This window comes from Stegastes partitus, unplaced genomic scaffold (assembly GCF_000690725.1).
Source record: "Stegastes partitus isolate 25-593 unplaced genomic scaffold, Stegastes_partitus-1.0.2 Scaffold71, whole genome shotgun sequence".
NCBI lineage: Eukaryota > Metazoa > Chordata > Actinopteri > Pomacentridae > Stegastes > Stegastes partitus.
Genome location: NW_007577802.1, coordinates 452,627 through 473,951, shown reverse-complemented (window position 1 = coordinate 473,951; position 21,325 = coordinate 452,627). Strand labels below are relative to the sequence as shown.

The window sequence follows — 21,325 nt, the reverse complement described above, 5'->3', positions numbered from 1 at the left end:
ACCTCCATCGCATGCCAAAGGCCCAGAGATCAGGGCAGAGGAGAGCTAGTTTCAGTAAAGCTGTGGTTGAAGTGTGGCCAGGTGAAATCCATAGTGCTCTGCAGAGGCAAAGCTGAACTCGTTTTTGTACTTATTGTAGAAGTAATAGAACATGTGCGTGGCTTTTTACTAAAATTCACCTGTAAAAATATTGTTGCTTTTTGTTTTTTTTAGTTATCAGCATTCTGAGGCTGGAAGTGATTTAGAAAGGCCGGACGGATCCACAATCTCACTGAATCCTGCAGATATAATGTGGTAAAGAAGTCACGTATTCAGTTTTTACATTCACTAAAGCTCTAACAGTGTAGGTTTTGACACATGACAAACTGTAGGGGGAAACACATGGGTCAGAACAACTTCTTCTCCTGGTACTATATGGCATTTATGAACAGCACCTTATTTAAATGTATAAAGGTATCCGTAAAAGAGCACATATTGCTCATCTGTGTGCTATGACTTACTTGATAACCACTGTGGTGGCTGTTTGACGTTTGGTGAACGTCAACCTCCCAATTAAAGGCTCGCAGATTGAAATGTGGTTTAGCTTTTTGTGCCAATAAAACGAATGATCTCAAATGCATCAGTGTTGAATCTTGTCTTAATACAAATTACAGATGAAATGATTGGTTAATTAACATTTGCTCAGTGACTAATTTGATGATTTATTCAGAATTTTAGTCATCTTTTAACAGTTGAAATGTTGAAATATTGTCTTCTTCTTTAGATTATCTTTGGGCTAGTTTGCTCAGTGAGGTTTGCTTTGATGTTTTCTACAGTTTTATGGATCCATTGGCAGTTGCATTGTTACAAAAAATCAACACATGAATCAATAACAAAAATGTAATATCCTAAAGTAAAACAGATGTAAAAATGATTTTGCATTCTTGAGGGCCGATACTCATTTTTGATCCAAGACGAAACATTTTTCATGCAAAGCTTTGCCTCAGTTTCCTTCACATTTCCACTGATTTTATAGCATCAAGTGCTGTCTTGCTGCTGTTTGGGACACAGTCTAGATTTCTCCCGTTGTGTGATTCGTCACTCCTTTTTGATAACGACATACTCACAGGACTGCAGCTTCATGTGACTTTGAGTCTAATGGTGTCATTTAATCACGGCCTGTTTGTGCAGCTGCATTGAACTCGTTTGTTGACGTAAATTAGTCCGAGTTGGCTCACAGACCCCTTTTTTAATGGCAAATGTTCCCTACCGAAGTTGCAATGAAGGACAATTAGCAAGAACTCGCTATCAGTACAACTTCCTGCAATTGTCGAGTTACCGTAACAGATTTCTGGACTGCAATCAGACGGCAGATATGGTGAAATAACAGACGCCCCATTTTAAGTGTTTGCAAAATCAGCAGTCGCAGGTGCAGCTTTCACAAAAGAGGGAGGTTTGCATGCCGAGTCTTATGATTGGACAGACAGTAATCAACTTTAGACAGCTGGAGTTTTTATTCTGTTGCTACTGTGAAGTGTTTCCTCCCATTTGTGCGGGGATATTATTTGTACTGGCCGTCGATGTGCAGCATTCAATAACAATACAGGATGTACTGTGTAATTCAGAGAGAGAAGCCCGCTGACACAATAACAATGAAGCTGAAGTAAGTCTTTCTTTGCAACAAACAGCTACTTTTTATTATTGTTTAATCTGCAGATTATTTCCTTGAATAATTGAAATTTTTTTTTTTTAAGTATTTGAAAATAGTGAAATTTAACCATTAAATGTTTTGTTTGTGAAACAGTAGAAAAATTTGACTGCCAAAATAATTGCAGATTAAACCTATAATGATCAATTCATTGATGAATCAGTTAATCTTTGCAGCTCTAGTTCCACACACAGAGTGAGGGGGTTTAAAAAGTATAATCTGTATGGGAGCTATTATTAGCGAGAACCCTGATAAGTGGAGTACTCGCTGATAGAGGTGCAGCAGAAAAAGTCGGCTGGTGGTTTTGGAAGGCCGAGCACTGCTGAAAATCCAGACTTCCAAGATTCAAATAAACATTTCCAAATTCCTGACAGAATACCTCATGAAAGCTCTTTGAGATGTTTGTGGATGCTTTATGAAAGAGGCTTTAATCACGGATGGATCGTTAAACCATCCGTGTGAAGGGGCTGTTTACATGTCTTGTTGGAAAGTCACGGAGCTAAGACAATAAAGAGATGCAGAATGACCACAAAGAGACACACAATCACTGCTAGGAGATGCCAAATGACTATGAAGAGACAAAAAAAACTGTCATAAAAAGATGGAAAATTACTGCAAAGATATTAAAAACAACCATAAAGAGACACTAAATGACTGCAGAGAAGCAAAACTACCAGACAAAAATGCAGAAATGCCTGCAAAGAGATGCCAAATGACCATAAAGCAACACAAAGAGATAAAAAATTTTCCCCAAAGGATGCAGAAATGACTACAAGATGTCAAATGACCATATAAAGACAAAAGACAAGAACAAAAAAATGAAAAATACTGCAAAGAGACTCAAAATGACAACAAATAAACACACAGCAGTCACAAATGACCACAGATGCAAAATTGCCACAAAAAATGACAAAAAGATAGCAAATGACCATACAGCGATTCAAAATGACCCCAAATTTGTAAAATAAGAACATAGAGATCAAGATCGATCATAAAAAAAATCCAGATCAACACAAAAAGGGAAAATGGCCAAAGAAATATGCAAAAATGACCAAAAAGGGATGACAAATGACTACAAACCAACACAAAATGACCTCATAGGGATAGAAAATGACAGCAAATAAGTTTTAAATACCATAAATTCCAGACTATTGAGTGCACAAGTGTCCACGTTGTAACATGAGATATTTACACAGAAAGATTTTTTAAACTTTTAATTAAATACGTACCAGTAACGCACACAAATACGTAAATGCTTTTTTCTGAACAGTGCCTGTAACAGCTAGTTAGAAAAACAGAAAATACAGTAGCCTACCAGGAAAAGTCATTGATCGCTATCTTCATCTTCCTCTTACACACTAAAACCAGAATTGAACTGCCCCAGAATTACTTAGTCACACACTTCCTCAGTCTCTGTTTCATTGTTGCTCTCAATGTTGCTTTCGTCTCGAGACAAAATCCATAAATTAGCCGCATCATTGTTTAAGCCGCACTGTTCAAAGCGTGTGAAAAAAGTAGTGACTTATAGTCCGGAATTTACAGAAACTACAAAAATATAAGAAATGACCATACAGAAACATAAAATGACCATAAAGAGGTAGTAAATAACTGCAAAGGGGTGTAAAATGACCTCAAGGATCAAAAACAACCACAGAAAGGCAAAGAAAGTAGAATGAAACCACAAAATGACTGCAGACATGCTACATGACCACACAGAAACACAAAATGACCATACAGAGATGAAGGACTGCCACAAAATGATGAAAAATTGCCGCAAGGATCAAGAAAATGAACACAAGGCAACCACAAAGAGATGAGAAAAGAACACATAAAGATTGAAAAAGACTGCAAAGTACTAAGAAACTTAAAGTCAGTGTCTAGCTCCTATGTACTGCAGGATAGTGGGAGGCTATTCTGTGTATCTGTGTCCAGGGATCCATTGTTTTTTTTATTCATTCCCTGTCTACGCCCCTAAATTTAGCCCGAGAAGCCCTTACAGACTATTCTCAGAGCACAATATAGTCCTTTCTCATCTCAGAAACTCCTCCTTTTACACATCTTTCTCTGCTCCTCCTTGAAAACAGGCCTCATTTCTCCACAGCTCTGTTTGCCATTAGACTAAACAAGGAGGGAAACACGCCGAAGGCTCTGAAAACGCAGCAGCTGAGCTCACCGGCTTATCTTTTAGGTCACTGTATGATTGGCTGACCTGCGGAAAGTAGTTGCGCAACAGCTCCCGTCCTTCCCCGGTTGGTAAAAGTAGTTCCAGCGTAATTCAAACCAAACAGCCGACCAACGGCACTACAAACACAGAGCTCTTTTCTCTGTTTGTAGGGGTGGTGCGTGTTTTATGTCAAGGTGTCATTTTTGATAAGAGGGTAGTTGGGATGTTTGTACGTATGACTGCAGCATGTTTTAAAGGAGATAGAAACAGAGCGACAGTGTTAATGATGTGCTAAAGTGCCACTGTAATGGTTAATAAACTCTGAGTGAAACAGTCGTGTTTTTTAAAGGCGGTTTTCTGACATGTTTGGAAATGTTTGATTTCATAAAGGGGCCGGAAATTAAGGCAGTAAATATAATGTGCTTTTTGGATTTTTCTTTATTTGTTGAATAATCATTTTGGTAATAAAATGCAATTTGTTTAAAAAAAAATTAAAAATGTCCATCATAATCTCACATAAGCACTGTTGCCTCGAAGCCAGAAGGTCACTGGTTCGTGTCCCAGTGGGGGCACCGGGATCTTTCTGCGTGGAGCCTCCATGTTCTCCCCGTGCAGCGTGGGATCTCTCAGGGTTCTCCGGCTTCCTCCCACACAGTCCAAAAACATGCTGAGGTTAATTGGTGATTGTAAATTGTCTGTAGGTGTGAATGTGAGTGTGCTTGGTTGTCTGTCCCAAAGATATTCAACTGTCACATGTGGAAAAGAAAAGCGGGAAATCAACATGAGAAACTGGAGACACAATGGTTTGCATTTTAGCTTAAGAAATTATTGTCTTGGTATTATAATTACAGATTAGTCGACTTGTATTTTCAGCGCTACTTTGAATAATATTTAGCTCCTAGTAGCTCGTGACTTGCTGGTTCAACTGGTTTTGATTTTCTGATGTTTCATCAGATTTTCATTTTTTACTTTATACTTTATTTCAAAACTGCTGCAATACTTTATCATGTGAAATTTGTCAGCCAGTATTTTGTTATATCCCCTGTTGCCATCTTTAAAATTCCACGTCCCCAACAGCCTTTCCACTAAAGCAGCCCCATGTCATCACACCTCCACCTCCGGCTTCACTGTCAGGACGACGGCTTCACTGTGGTGTCAGACATATTGGACTCCATCTGGCCATACAAATGTATCTTAGTCCTATCTGACCAAAGATTGTACTCCCAATGGTCACTTTCCATGTTATTTAGCAAAGTTTAATCTTGCACTTTGACACTGCTATCAAGGGTATTTGTCTTGGAAAATAATACATAGAGGTTGATCTTATGCAGTATCCTTCATACTGTTTTCATTCCCACTGATAACTCCTGTGCAGCACTTGTCTTGTTTGTCTGTCAGAACTAGACTATGAAGGTGCTGCACTGTGTGTGTTGCATCCTTGTAGTAGGATGACCACAGCAGCTCTGATCAGTGGTACTATGGCTCCTTCTGTACCTCCTGATTACTGCTGTGTTTCCACTGATTCACAGTTTACCTCCACTCTGGTTGTATTCTTTTTCATCACTGTGAAGTTTCACAGTAAAATTTTTCGGTTTCTCCAGTATTTCTATTCCATGTGAAGCCATGATGCAGACATGCAGATAGCCACAGCCCATTGGTTGAAAAGTGAAAAGGTTCTAGTGTTTATAGCTCATTGTATAACGGTGCTAATGCAGTTATGAGGATAAGAAATCACAGGTGTTCTCAATTTTGTTACAGTGATCAGTTTTTTTAATCCTTTTGATTGACAATAAATGAGCTTTAGTGAGATGCTGAAGTTTGAAATTGTATCGAGACTTGAGAGGTTGCGTGTTTCCCAGTGCCTCCAGGTTCTTTATGCTAAGCTAAGCTAAGCTAAGCTTTGTTTCTGCACAGATATGAGAGTAATATCAATTTTCTCATGAAATGAAATGAAAAATACATTAAATTCATCTGTCTTTAATGAGAGAAAGTGAAATTTACAGTGTGCAAATCTGCCATTAATTGTATTCATGAGGAATTATACATTTTTAACATACTGTAATTTCCGGACTATAAGCCAGTACTTTTTTCACAAGCTTTGAACACTGCGGCTTAAACAATGATGCGGCTAATTTATGGATTTTGCCTTGAGATGAAAGTGACATTGAGAGCAACAATGAAACAGAGACTGAGGAAGTGTGTGACGAAGCAATTCTGAGGCTGTTCAATTCTGACACTGAAGAAGACGACTTTAGTGGTTTTAGTGCAGGACAAAGATGAAGATAGCGATCAATGACTTTTCCTGGTAGGCTACTGTATTTTTCATTTTTTTAACCAGCCGTGTTACAGGCACTGTTTGGGGAAAAAAGCATTTACGGTACGTATTTGTCTATGTTACTGGTATGTATTTAATTAGAAGTTAAAAAAAAAAAAATCTGTGTAAATATCTCATGTTACAACGTGGACACCTGTGGCTTATAAACAAGTGTGGCCTATATATGTACTCATTTTTTTTTCTTTTTAAAGTTAGTGGGTGCGGTTTAAATTCAGGTGCGCTCAATGGTCCGAAAATTACAGCATATTGTTTTTTTTGCAACCTATTTCTCACTACGTACGTCATTTCAGTTTCCCATTTATATCTTCAGCTGTTTTTCTACATTATAGGAAACAGTAAAAAAAATAAAGAAAAGTCTTTAAATGAGTTGGTGTGTGTCCAGACCTCATAACAAAAACGATCTCTCCATTACCTACTTGGATTTTCACAATTTCTGTGCTGATGTGAAGATTTGTGATGTTTAATTAACTATGAGCTCAACTGAAATTCCATAAAAGGTGATGCAATGATTGAAAGTATATTTGCGAGACAATAGAGAACCTAATTTACCATGACAAAAGATTTGCATCTATAATTTAAATGAGTGTGTTCAGTGTCAGCTATTGTTTGGAGTTAAGTAGTAGCTTAAAAACTGGTCCTTGTTAAACTGCACAAACACAAAAGAGTTCTTCAGTTTTTGATACACACACGTTATCAATGCACACACACACAAAGACGAAAAGGTTTCTTTCTTTCACCTGCAAACAAGTGGTCAGTTTTGATAATGAAGCACTGTTCAGTTGAGAAACCAGAGATCACTGATGGGACAAGACGCCCATTCATGTGGCCGACCTCTGACCCGTTCAGCCAGTCACAGGTGACTCTGGCACTCAGATCCTGTTACTCACCTTTGTTTGCCTGGAATAACATTAATGACGGGGTTTGTTGCTGCACTTTAAAGAGTAAACTGGCTCAGAGAAAAGTCTGTGACGATGTTTTAGCGAATGCCAGGACTAAAGGTTTCCCAGCAGAAAGTCGGATGGTAGCGAGATGATCAGTGATGCTCACTTCCCCCTGTGAGTGCTTTTAATGTTGTGGTTGATTGGGGGAAATGTCTTTACACGTAAGGACACTGTGTGTGTCAGAGGTAAGAAAAAACAAACTGTAAAAAAAGAAAAATCAAGCAGAGAAGTAGGACATGACTTTCACTGGTAAAGGTGGTTTCATTTCAACCACACCTTGTTCTGAATTTGGTTGTATGTTTTTTCCACTGCGGTTTTTAAGCCAAGTGTGAAACTGTTTGCACGTCTTGGCCTCTTTAGACACCCCCAGTATAATATCTGGATAAAGTCTGGGTGTAGTTTCGTTCCAACGTGCAGTTTACTTAGTAATATGCACTTAGAAACCAAATCTTAGGTGAGATTTTACAAAATTTTGAAGATTTTGGATGTGTTATTGTATTCCATTTATGTATCATCATGGCTAACCATTTTGTAATTGATGTGTTTTAGAAATTTGAATGAACATTTTCCCCATTTCACCAACCGGGCATGTCGAAGCCAATAATGTAATAACAGCCAATAATGTAGCAATGGCAGATAACGTCATAAATTTGGCATTTTAAAATGTAATTGGCCAATAACGTAATAACTGGCCAATAACATAATAAAAGTCCTGAACTGACAATGTATCTTTTGACCAATAGCGTAATAAGTTATCATGTTGCAAATGTGATAACCAGCCAATAAAATAATAACTTATTGGCCAAAAGTTATTACGTTATCGATTCAGGACCTTCATTACGTTATTGGCCAATTTTAAAAAATGCCAAATTTACTACGTCATCGTCTGTTATTATGTTATTGGCTCATACAAGGCAGTACAAAAATCCGACTTTTCCCCACCTTGTTCCACAGATGTAATATCTACAGCAACTGATTACACGAGTCGAGGAAGTTTCATGAGTCTGCTCGTTTATTTTCATACCCAAACAGAAATAAAGTGTCTAGTTTTCAAGTTTCGTGGTCATTATAAAGGCATGTGTCATCCAAATACTGCAGAAAGACTGTTTAATTTGTAAACTGGCACGCACAAATGAATATGCAGGGTTTTTAATGTGGTTACCAAAGAGAGTGTTCCAGGTGGCTCCTTTGTGTATTTACGTCCAGATTCAAGACCAAGTGTTTAACACGATTTGTGTTCAAATGTAGTTTTTTTGCAAAGCTGCAGCAGCCTTGCTTTAGTTGCTCCATTATACAACTTTTGCTCGCTGTTTTGTGCAGCTCCTCGTTTCCTCTGTATCTGTGCAGCGGAGGGGGAGTATGAAGTTAACGTGACCCCAAAAAGCCACAACAGCCACATCAACTGGAAACACAGCAGGCTGAAATTAAACAGAATTACCCTTTAACTGGCTTCCTTTTAAAACACACAGTATGTTTATTAATTTAAACTTTACGTCAGATGACAAAATGCATTATAACAATAGTAAAAGTGAGCACTAAAAATGACAAAAACAAACCGACTCAGAACATCAGTAGTTCCATGAAAACCTTGCAGCATGATGGCGACATAATTCAAATAGGGTTCCCAGATCTTGTAAAGTTGGCCAGTTTTTGAAGGTGTAGTACATGTCAGTGACACTAAATAATCCAGTATTCTCTGCCAACCCTCAACTTTTTCATTGATCCGGTGCAGTAGAACGTTCATCCTGGCAGCATAAATAAAGACATAATAAAGTCCTTAGTTTCTTAGGGTAACATGTCTGCTTGGAAAGTCAAGAAGGAGAAACATTGGGTCCATGTCCAGTTCCAAATCTAATATTTCAAATAAAACGTCAAACCAGTATCTTTCCAGCTTACAGCATAACAAGAAAATATTTGTCAAAGTAACAGTTTAATGTTTACATTTACGGCAAGATAGGAGAAGAATAAGCAGCGTTGAAGAGATTTAAGTAGCTTCTAAAGCCAGAACAGGTTAAAAATATCCAATATTTCACCACAGTACAGTTATGATTATTAAAAAAAGTCCAAAACTAAGTCTACATTTTTGCAGTCAAACTTTATTCTTAAGATTTCTCATGTAATCTTTTGGACCCACTGGCACCCACTGCACTATCTAGCTGTATATAATGTACTATAGATATTATATTATTTTATATCTTACTGAGTATTTAAGTATTTTTACTTAAGTAAAGGAACTGAATAAATCTGCCATGACTGTGGGGTTGTAAGAAACCATATTACCAAATAATACTTGTGAGTTGTGACATTTAAATAATCAAATTTCGTCGTCATTATCCTTTAAATTCTCCTGGTAACATTCTGGTGTAAAAAGTCTACAAACCAAGCATAAAATAAAGACTTCTACAATGATTTCCGCTTAATTTGAGAGCTTTATTCCAAACATCTCCACAACTAACTCAGTGGAAGCAGTGGTGTGTCAGCAGCGTAGTGAAGCCTGGAAACTCTGAGTTTCTGCCAAAACCAAGAACCTGTGACGGAGAAGCGCCTCCTCAGCGTTCAGCAATCCTCACACTTTGACATTTAGAGTTAAAGCCTCGTAAAAACCTTCACCATGAATTGAAATGTCACTTTTTTCCTTCTGTGTCGACTCACGTGGCTTCTGTTTGTCCGAGGAATAAACTGAGATGTTAATTTAGTGGATGAATGGGTGGACTGTTGGTTTTACATTTTTTTTCCTGGTGGGACCTCCAGTGCTGGTTATAAGTGTGATTGTGTGCATCCAGCGTCTCCGCACAGTAAATGTTTGCACATGTAAACAAAGACGCAACGGGAGCACATGTGGAAAACCCCCCCTACAACTTACTGTGTCTCATTTACAAGTTGTCAAGCCTTAGACAGTATTTCAGGAAAACGTTGTTCCACCGTAAAAGGCTGGTTTCATTTGGCAGAACAGCAACTAAAAACCAGTCACTTATCACTGAGATAAGAGTTTCACTAGTTGTTCCACCAAATGAAATCAGCCTCTTATCTCAGTGAAGGGACGCTGATAACTCTGAATCCTAATCTGTGATTCATTACGAAGCGAGAAAGCTCCGTAGACTTGTGGAGGAAATCATTCGGTTTCATTCAGCGCTCGTTGGGTTTTCATTGAGCTCCATGTGATTTAAGTTTGTCAAGTTTAATTGTTTAATTAGCACCTTCAGAACTTAACATCTTGAGTTTAGATGATTAAATGTCCATTTAACTGTTTACTTAACTCAACAAATTACCTTATTTAGACCAATTTGCATATATTTCCTGGCATGCATTTTGCAGAAATCCTTTAATGACGCTCCCTGCCACTTTCTTATGTAAATCATAAAGGGAACACTGAATAGCAAACAGTCCTGGGTTTGTTCTGACTGTTAAGGTCCCCCTTTGCTCATTGATTAAGCCCCTAAAGACTCATCTCTGTGGATCAAAGATGCATAGATGTCTTTTACTGTAAAATAATTCCATGCTTCAGATGTAACTCTACACTGTGCAGATCTGTGAAGTTTGTGCTTGTCTCTCCACTCACTCCTGCCCACATGATGCATGTCAAGCACACCAGCTTACTTACAACTCCATTCAAAAACTGTAAAACTTCACACGCCACAGTGGCAAGTTGTAATGTTGAAATAATTCAGCTGTACAAGTTTGAACTGGGGGCTGCAAGGTGGATCAGTGGTTAGCACCGTTGCCTCGCAGCAAGAAGGTCGCGGGTTTGTGTTCCGGTGAGGACACTCGGGATCTTTCTGCGTGGAGTTTGCATGTTTTTCCCGTGCAGCGTGGGTTCTCTCTGGGCTCTCTGGCTTCCTCCCATAAGCTCCAAAAACATGTGGAGGTTAATTGGTGATTCTAAATTGTTAGTGTGCTTGGTTGCCTGTCTCTAAGTGTAGCCCTGTGATAGACTGGTGACCTGTCCAGGGTGTCCCTGAGAATTAAGCGGTGTATAGATAATAGATGTATGGCAGTTTGAGCTGGAAACCGATTCTGAAGAAGAACAACAGGTTGTTTTCCACTGCAGGAACTTGGAAGTCATTTTAGGGAATCTTGAACCTCTTTCAGGGGGAGAAAATAGTACATACTGCAGGTTTAGCATACTTCAGACTCTACATTGTTCCATTTCATTCATGTTCAGAGGACTGGGGTTATGTCCAGTAACTACTAGTTGTCACTGTTTTGAAGGAAGTCAAAGTTAAAGTTGTGGTTGATGCCGTCTGGTCCTAAAGCAATGAAAACAGAACCGCTGAAAGAGTCGATTATGAGGCTGTTCTGGTAAACGTTTGCACCTGCCCCGAGATCCCGCAGTGGAAAGTTCCCTCATGATGCAGAAAGTTCCACCCTGCAAGATGATCAAGTGTGTTTCCTTAGGTTCGTTACCTATGAAAGTCTGAATCTATGTTTTTGTGTCATTGGTACGCTGCATATAGGCATGGAGTTGACTTCCAGCATATAAAAACACCATGTGGACATTGTTACCTGAGGGCGTCTTTAACAGTACAACAAAACACGAGGGACAAAGTTTGAGTCGATAAATAATGAAACAAATCAAAATCAAACAAATTGAGGATCTGGATCAGAGTCACATCAACTTAAAGTGCAAAAACTTGCTGTGATGTGATATTGTAAAACAATGTGGGGATAAGTTAGCAGAAATAAACACTCTGAATCTGAAAAATCAAGTTCAAATTGCTCTTTATCTTCATAGTTTGTTGAAATTGAAATTTCAAGTTTTCTCATCTTTTAGTGTAAACACACTGTCTGGCCCGTGTTGTCATTATGTCGTCATGTGTGTGTATGTGTGTGTTTTTCCAGGACTTTGGCGTTCCTGCTAAAACACACACATTCCTCATCAAATTCATGTGGTAGATATTTATAGCTTCCACGCTGACGTCACCTTGGCACCCACCGCTAAAAGGCGGCATCTCAAAAACCACTGCTTCATGTGTGACACGCTCACACACACACACTTGTTTCCTCACTTACGACCACATTATCACTCAGAAAGTTGTTTTCCCTGCATTGTGTTTTGTACATTTTGTGGGAGTTTTCTGTACAGTTTCACTATTACTGCCCCCAGTTTAGTTTAATGATAATGAAGAAAAGATGATACAGCAAGTTTATAGACTCTTAATACAACTGTGAGAGAGAAGCTGATAGATAATCTATTAGGTCTATCATCTGCTGCATTTAAAGTTGCAGCTGAATAATTTTCCGTGCCGATAACATTTTCACCACAACTTATCAGGCGTCATTTATCTTGTACGATGCGTCACCACACCCAATAACAAGTTGTAACTATACGTTTGATCGCAGAGATGTTTTTCTTCTTAAGGTTGTTTCACATGACAATTTTCTGAAGCTTTAGAAAGTGCTTAGAGATTTAAGATTATGAGAAAACATGGAAGAAATAAAAATAGCAATCATCCCTGTAATTATCTCTTTCCTTTTTGTCGTTTTGTTTGAACAAACTCCTTCAACAACAGCAAATTAACATTAAATAACTGAGAAGCACAGCTGCTAATTATATTTTCAGTTGTCTTGCTATTAATCAGATGTTGACATTTTTATTGATCTCACTAAAAATTATTTTACTTTCAAGAGGTAGAAATTAAAATTACGACTATATGTTGTTGCTACAAAGTCCAAAAAGGAAAAAAAAAAACAAGCATTCTAATAAATACATAAATAAATAAAATAAAGAATATAATCATTGAAACACATGCATCTGTGTCACAAAAATATCCCAAATAACTGATTGACTTTCACTACTGCTATAAAGGAAAACCAGGCAAATAACTAATAAGTATATATACAATAGCTACCTCCTACTATAACAGACACTACTTGTGTTTACAAGACATTTGGTATGTTATAACAACTTTATTGACAGGTATCCTTAACAGATTATTTGTTTGATTTTGCACAAAATCTCCACATTTCAGTTCAGTTAGTGTGTCAACTTGCACGATGTTTGAAGATAGATTTAGATTTGCTATCAGCAGCTACTCGTACCAGATTGGTCGTGCTACCAGCAGCCACTTTCAAGTGTCGCCGTCACTCGGCTGAGACCTGGAGGCCAGTCGTGGCTCTGCCCTCTTTCTGTCAGGGTTCCTGGGTAAGTGAAGGACTGCATGCCTGTCCTGAGAGGGGAGCCTCCCTCTGAGTCAGTCTGCCCTACATGGGAAAAACATTAAGGGGCTCGAGCCCTGATGTAAACCTGCACTAAGAGGTTTTGGAAGGAAGGGGGAAAGTGAGAGCAGGACTGTTTGTCTTCAATAGCCGCAGACAGACACAAAGCTCAGAGCTTTTGTTTAATAACCTTAAACACCTTTAGCGCCTATCGTTTCGATGTCTCGACCTTCTCCACTTGGTCTCTTCCTGTCAGAAATAAAAAAAAGCGTTTTAAAGGTTTAAAGAGCTGTTCGATGGGAAACGATGACCTCATAGAGCACATTACGGAAAATGCCCTAATGACGGCTGGCAGGAATTCTCCCTTCAACAGGAATGCCATTTAAACTGTGTGTTTCCTGGAGAAAGGCGATGTTGGACTTTAAAGTGTGAGATGTGAGTTTATTTCTCCGTAAAGGCGACTCAGACGTGTCCTTTCCCTCCTTCCTTTACAGATCGGTATGATGGACAGATAGCAGAGGGAGGAAGAGGAAAAGAAGATGTCGTTCTTTGGCCTGGACTGTTTCAGGAAGGAAGAGAGAGGTAAGATTTGACCAGGTGGAGGCTCAAGTTCTTCAAAAATAAAATCAGCAGATGCCACAACATTTAGCATCTCTAATGTTGCTGCTAACATTTTCTAAAATATGAAAAAGACACTTTAAGATTCCTGGAAGCTTTGGGCTTTTTTTGAAGAGTTTTTTTTTTAATGTTTTTAATTTTTTTGAAGAGTTTTTTTTTTAATGTTTTTAATAAGTTTTATGACAATTTGTCTCCTTTATCTTAAAAAGAAGGACCATATGATATGAGTGTAAGCTCCAGCTGAAGGGACCTTGTGCTGAGATTGTTTTTGTCATATTATGTGGTGACAGCTTCCTCATCAAACTTACATTTAGGCAGCACGGAAAACACATTAAACTGATTTTACAAAGAACTTTCTAAATTTAGCAACTCATGTAATATGTCGTGTAATCCACAGAAAGACAGCTTCCTAAACAAGGTGCCACCTTTAAAAGAAATAAGCTCCCCTGAAGGCAATATATTTGAAATTTTGTGGCCTACTGTTTGCTTTTTTTTGCCATGCAATTCACTATCTTCATGCATCATGCTTAAAATGAGACCAACATTCATGTAGGATTCATACCTGAAGATGATTCATCTCTACCTGGTGTTCTTTTTATCACCATCACGGCAAAAATCATGAACTTTTACTCACTTTAATGCATTAAAAAAAACAACAGAAAACAAAGCTAACCCTGTTGTTCGTGCTTTCGTTATTTGGATTCTTGTCAATACGAATGATGGTACATAAAAGCTAAATCAAGTACTTTATAAATGTTGCATCTGTGATTTATAATGACAGAATAGTGAACTGCCTCAAGAGTGATGGTGTAGTTTGCACAGCAAGGCCTTACTGCAATGTTGATAGCTTGTACTTTCTTATAGAAAATTAAGAAAACAAGGTGATTTGCATGTCACACTATGCATTTTCCAAGTGGGTTTTTAATATATAGTGTGCAGATACTAGATATGAGAGATTTTTAAGGTTTGCTGTTGATGAGTGTTATTCTCCCACAATGGAACGAAAGACGGAGGTGCAGGAGCTACACACAGGTGGAAAAACATAATAAAAGCAATCGTGGGTGGCGGTGAAATCTCTCCGAAATGGAAAGACTTTGAAGATTTTGACACCTCGTTCTAACTCATGATAACAGTAGCTTTGCAACGCTGTAGTTTGACGGCACATGAAATCTCTGAAACGTCAGATTCTGGACGATCAATGCAGATTCTGTCTTTGTTGTGGAATATTAGACCCACTTCTGCAGAGTTGCTGGAGGGATAGTGGGAGTTTGACCATTAAAACCAGATGTGTCTTGTGGACTTGGAGGTTCGGAGCACTGGGGCCATTGCTACAAGCCATCCTGTCCTTTTACAAGAACACGTTTCCAATGAATGTTGGACCCTGCCAAGGTTGCCTCTCATCTTCAGTCCTGTTTCTGTATTCATAGACAGGACGTTAAGTTGCCGTCGTGTGAGGAGGGCATCTGGTTTGGGAACCTCAGTGTTCTTTTTTTGCAGATGATATAGTTCTGTTGGCTTTGTTGGGCTGTGACAGGTGGGAAGCAGCTGGGATGAGAGTCAGTACCTCCAAGTCTGAGGATTGCTCCTTCTGGGTTGGGGGTTACTTGCTGCCTCAAGTGAAAGAGTTTAAGTATCTTGTGATCTTGTTAAGTGTTGGGAAAATGGAGCGCTAGATGGACAGATGCATTGTACCATTGTAGGGAAGATGGAGGAAGCTGGAAGGTCTACATTTGACCCATGTTCCAGCCAGCCAGTTTCTCCTGTAGGTTGTTTGGGCATCTGATTAGGATAGCTCCTGGGCGTCTTCCTATGGAGGTTTTCTCGGCATGTCCAACTGGGAGAAGACCCAGGGTCAGACCCAGAACTTACTGGAGGAATTATACATCTTATGTGGCCTGGGAACACCTCACAAGAGGGAGTCTGGAATACTATGCTGCCATTGTGACCCAACTCTGGATAAGCAGAAGGGGGTGGATGGATGTAGAACACCCTATATAGTGCACTCAAAGTATCTTTCAACGACCAGTGAAAAGTTGTGTACATCCGGTGGTCACTAAATCCGATGACTAGGACAAGCTACGTGCTCATATATACAAGTTGTGTCAGAAAAGTTCCAGGATTGGTGTCACAAAAGCTATATTTCAAATCCAAACTACAAACTACGAGTTTTCTACAAAGAGATCCTGCGGTATTTGCTTCGTTCAGTGCGTGAGAAGAGGCGAGAGTTGTGGCAGGACAAGTCGTGGCTGCTTCACCATGACAACGCGTCTGCTCACAATGCCCTGAGCATCCGACAGTTCCTGGCTGAGAAAAACATTGCCGTGCTGGAGCAACCTCCCTATTTACCCCACCTGGTTCCCGTGGGATTGTTTCCTCTTTCCCAAGCTCAAGGGGGTCATCAAGAGGACCCGTTTTGAAGACGTGGACGACATCAAGATGGCTGTGACGACAGAGCTGCGGAGGATCCTGGAAAAATCCTTCCAGGAGTGCATGGCGGCATGGCAGAGAAGGCTGGGAGAGTGTGTTACACTCCAGGGGGATTACTTGGATGGAAAACTTGTAGTTTGGATTTGAAATCTATCTTTTGTGACACCAGTCCTTGAATTCTTCTGACACACCTTGTACACACCAACATTCTCACTATGGTGACGTTAACATCTTGACGTCTAGCAGGTTTAATTTTCTCCAACTTTGTATGACTTCCACACATTTTTATGAATCAAAATAAACATTAATGGATTATTTTCTTCTTCAAATCGACAACTAATAATTAAGAGTCTGGTGCAAATTCACATGTACTGTTTAGTATGATAAGACTATGTGGTGTTTTCTGTCAGGGGACTAAACCCGGCCACTGCTGGGGTTTGGAGTTTGGTTATTTTATACATCTGTGCTGCATAAAATGCGCTACATTAAATGCTGAGATGATAACATCAGTTGATACATGTGAAATAGTAACAGTAGTTCCTTCCTGTCTTTTTGAATCAGAGTTGGAGAGGAAACTCCGAGCCAATGACAGAGAATACAACCTCTCCTTCAAATATGCAGTAAGTATTGTATAGTGGATGTGTGTGTGTGTGTGTGTGTGTGTGTGTGTGTGTGCGTGTGTGTTGTTCATCGCTGTGAGGTTCCTATTGTCCTCCACAAGCGTGACTTCTAAAACAGAGACGGGGGTGTCCAGCGGATGCAGCCCCTTTTTAGACAAAACACTTCACCACACACACTTTTTGTTCGCACAGATATTTACAGCAGAAAAAGAATCTCCCTCGGGGTGTGTCTTTATTCGTGTGTGTCTGGCTGTTATCGGGAGACTGGATGTCGGCCAAAGTCAAAGGGCTGAAGTTGCTGCTGTGTAAACTGCTTCAGTTTCAGCTCTGTGTTGCTGCTGTCAAGGGCAGAACTGTGTTTCTGTACATTTTATGTTTCTTGGAAGCAAAGTGAGGGCGTAGATGGCTTGATTTACCTTCGTAACTAATCATTTTGTCATTTGCGGTGAGAATAAAGAAGAGCATGAAACCCTTCTACTTGCATTAATCACAGGCACTTAGCAGATAAGAAGAACTACTTGGGGAATAGCCATTATGAAGGATGATGTTATTCAGAAAGAGAAAGAAAATAGACTCCCAGAACTACCCAGGAACCATCATGGAACAACTAAATGTTAGAGGTAAATAAAAGTGGCTTCCAAAATGATAAATGATTACTTTGAAATGAGAATTTATGTTAGAAATGTAACTTTTCACTTCAAACAGAACCCTCAAACCTGCCAACTTTTTGAAAGGTGTGTTTTAGTGAAACTGAATCATCAAAACGACACAATTTAACAGAGCAAGAAACTGTAAAAAGAGAAAGAATCAGGAAAACGTTCAACTTTACGAGGATCCATCAACTATCATGTGTGACATACAGTGAGGCAGGAAGATTCATCTAATCGGACATTGTGAGATTTCATCCAGATCGCTTTAGTCTACATGTCTTGTTCAAAAATTCTCTAAAAACAAACTTTTGCAGCATCCATCCATTATCTATACACCGCTTAATCCTCACTAGGGTCGCGGGGGGGCTGGAGCCGATCCCAGCTGACTTAGGGCGAAGGCAGGGGACAGATCGCCAGCAGCGCTACACTTAAAGACAGACAACCAAGCACATTCACACCTACGGACAATTTAGAATCACCAATTAACCTCAACATGTTTTTGGACTGTGTGGGAGGAAGCCGGAGAACCCAGACAGAACCCACGCACATGAATATGCAAACTCCACGCTGAAAGATCCCGGTGCCCCCACCGGGACGCGAACCGGCTACCTTTTTGCTGTGAGGCCACAGTGCTAGCCAACTGCACCACCTTGCAGCCCACTTTTTGCAAAAGATTCTGTAAAACACAAAACAAATTCTGCACTATTCAGAGCAACTGAAAAGCCACGAGGGACTCATCTGTGTCTCAAATACAGACACAAGAAAGGCTGAGAGAAAAATGTAAATGATGAAAAACTCAAAACAGAACAGAGCTTAAAGACAGATCAACAAATTAGGTATTAAACTATAAAACAAGGTTAAAAAAAAAAGTATATATAAATGTATTCACAACCACAAACATTTTGGTGTGTATATATATATATACATATATACACATACAAACACAAACGGTAGGCTCTTGTATAAGAACATGTTTATTTTGCAACTTTCTAACAATTTCAACACAGAAAATCTTGAAGTAATCTGCAGTGAAAAATGGAAAAACTTGATTTTATTTTTAGTTAAAATCCCACCACACGCAGCTCCAGGGGGGTAAAGCACTAAACAGGGTGTAAACACTCATTTCCCCTCCTCGCGCATTTCAACATTTCCATGCAGAGCAGAGTCTTCAGTCTGTGGGTGGTGTTGTTGTTGTTAGTGAAGAGATCCAGCGATAACGTGACATGAGAGCTGCAGTCCGGCTGGCCAGCAGAGCTTTCAGCCTCTTGATAAGATCCACCTGGTGCACGGCGAGCGCCTGATTAGACTCTGAAACATCTGCAGAAAACTCCTAACAGCCACCAGAAACATCCCTGAGAGGCCTGACGAAGGGTTTCATTACAGATTCACAAAGAGAGAAACCAGAGACGTTAACGTCAGCGACGATCGGGATGCCTTCCTTGAACCCACAGGCTGCGCTGTGCCTCTGATTCACTTCACCATATTAGAGCAGGAAGATGCATCCACAGATTGCTCAGATTCCTAGAAAGTGTAAATGACTTCCAAGAAAATATCTGAACGTTTTCAGTGAGACATTCCGTTGTTATCTATCAATGAGGCACCAGATAAATCACGCATTCACCACACGAATGTGCCTAAACTAGACATAAAGTACATTAATTACTTCAGAATGAGATTTTTATTTACACTATTTCCTGATTCTGTTCTATCAGTGCGGGCTGACTAATTAGTAGAAGCTTTTCTCAGTGTAACTCGATACAAAGGGCCTCCTAAATGACATAAATCAAACAATGTGTTTTAGCTAGAAATGGGTTGGTCTAGAAACATATGCTTGTAATATCTATAACATTTTGCAATTTGTGGCCTTTATAGACTAAAATGTGCAAATAAGAAAAAGAGGTTTGAAGATCCACAATTAGAACAAAATATAGTACAAAATATGCTTTTTTTTAGATAGTTCTGGTATTTTCTGAAATATAGTTTTTGTCCAGACAGCAGCAAACACTTCACCCAAACTCTGTCTAATTTGACTAATTTAAATCTTTCTTTCACTCCTAACACATGACAAATAAAATATTTAGCTTGTTTTTTGGGGGATTCTTGCAGCAGCAGAGTCTTTGTCCGCCCGCCGACAGGTTGATCTGTAGATTAAGTTACCTGAACGAACTCACATCCATTCATTCATATTGAAGCTGTATCAGCTGTCCTGCACTGTATCTGCCATCTGTCCGTCTGCACCCAAACATCGCGCCACAATATTTTAACCTTTGATTATCTAAAGGAGCATAAAGTCGGACAAATATTTGTTCAAGCCGCGACCGTGATTACCGGCGTGTGTCTGCCTTATCGTGCCAGTCAGGTTTCCATAAAACAACCTGTGAAAGTTTTATGGGTTCGTATGAATGTAGAGCGAAACAAGCTGCACCTGTGACCAAACATGTGGAGTTTTAGACTGTGTTTATCCACCGGTTTGCTCTGTGGCCCATTTGTTTGTCGAGTCATTCTAATTTCATACTGAAATGCAAAAATACCTCCAGAAATTTCTTAGAAAAAAATACAAAAAAATACAAAAAAACCCCCAAAAAACAACTTTTTGACCTCAAAAGTCTCGTCAAGTCACCATAATTTAAATAGCAGATTTAGCAGAAAGATGGATTGATTGCAAATTTACCCAACAGTATTATATAGTCTTATTTATGACCTGGCTAACTTAAAAATGAAGCTTAAGATGCCACAAAACTGAACACAAAACCAGGCTCAGGCAGAGGAACAACCACTGGACATTTTGGTGGAACCAGATTAGACCTGAAATAGACCAGAAACACCTGCAGAAATGTGCAGCGACACAGAGGACGAAGCATAAACTACAAGAGAGAGGTGGCACAAAGTTAAAAACATGCATCAGTGGCACATAAATGCTTAGATGAAGCAACAAGAACAAAGGTAAAGTATATTAGCAAGATAAAAAAGAACAGGCACAACTATAAAAGCAGAAGAGACAAAGAGAAAACAGACTATAAATAAGCAACCGATCAATAAGAAAGCAGCAGAAAGATGAAACTAAGATTGAGCATGACTCAGGCTGCTTCGGGAACAACTGAAAGCAAAGAGGAAAAAAGGATTGGATTTTGATTTGAAATTGCCAATAGTAGGACTGGATTGAATGTGCAACTGGAGGTTTTTTTAGAGCTTTGGTGCAATAACAGTAAAAGGTTCTGCTGTGTTTGGCTTTGAGGTGAGTTCAGGACTGAGAACTGTAAGGATGGAGTTCATATGTTGGTAATGTGTTGTGGAGTTAAACCATCAGGGGGTTCAAAATCAAATAGTATAATTTACGGCTCTAGTCTTCATTTTATCGGTTAAAAAAAAAAAAGTGAGCCAGAGCTGCAGTGATGTGCTGTCTTTTTTGTTCTTTCTGAACCAACTTTAGTCTGCTTACAGTTCCATATGCAGGGAGTTACACGTGTTCAGCTGCAAGCTAATAAAAGCATGGATAACAGGTTCCAGGGCCTGGTCAGATAAAATCAGCTTCAGTTTGGCTCTGAGCTGACAAAAGCTGCTGACCTGTTTAATAAAACTGAGAGAGGAGGAAGACACCAAGATGTTGAATACAAACCAAAAGACTGAAACAAACGTAGTTTTTGTTTGGATTATTCAGCACTCTTTTTCTAAAAGTAACCTTAAAACCTTGATATTACATCATCCATCCATCCATTATCTATACACC

At 39.3% G+C, this 21,325-nt stretch overlaps 1 protein-coding gene across 1 annotated transcript in view; it reads left to right on the top strand.

Annotated features, from left to right (window-relative positions):
* The window catches only part of LOC103353430 (probable phospholipid-transporting ATPase ID), a 67,492-nt gene that overhangs the window by 8,488 nt on the left and 37,679 nt on the right, over positions 1 to 21,325 (top strand). Inside the window, 2 exon segments of the mRNA XM_008276414.1 lie at positions 13,778 to 13,865; positions 16,890 to 16,948. Coding sequence (XP_008274636.1) covers positions 13,823 to 13,865; positions 16,890 to 16,948 — 102 coding nt within the window. The 5' untranslated portion in view covers positions 13,778 to 13,822.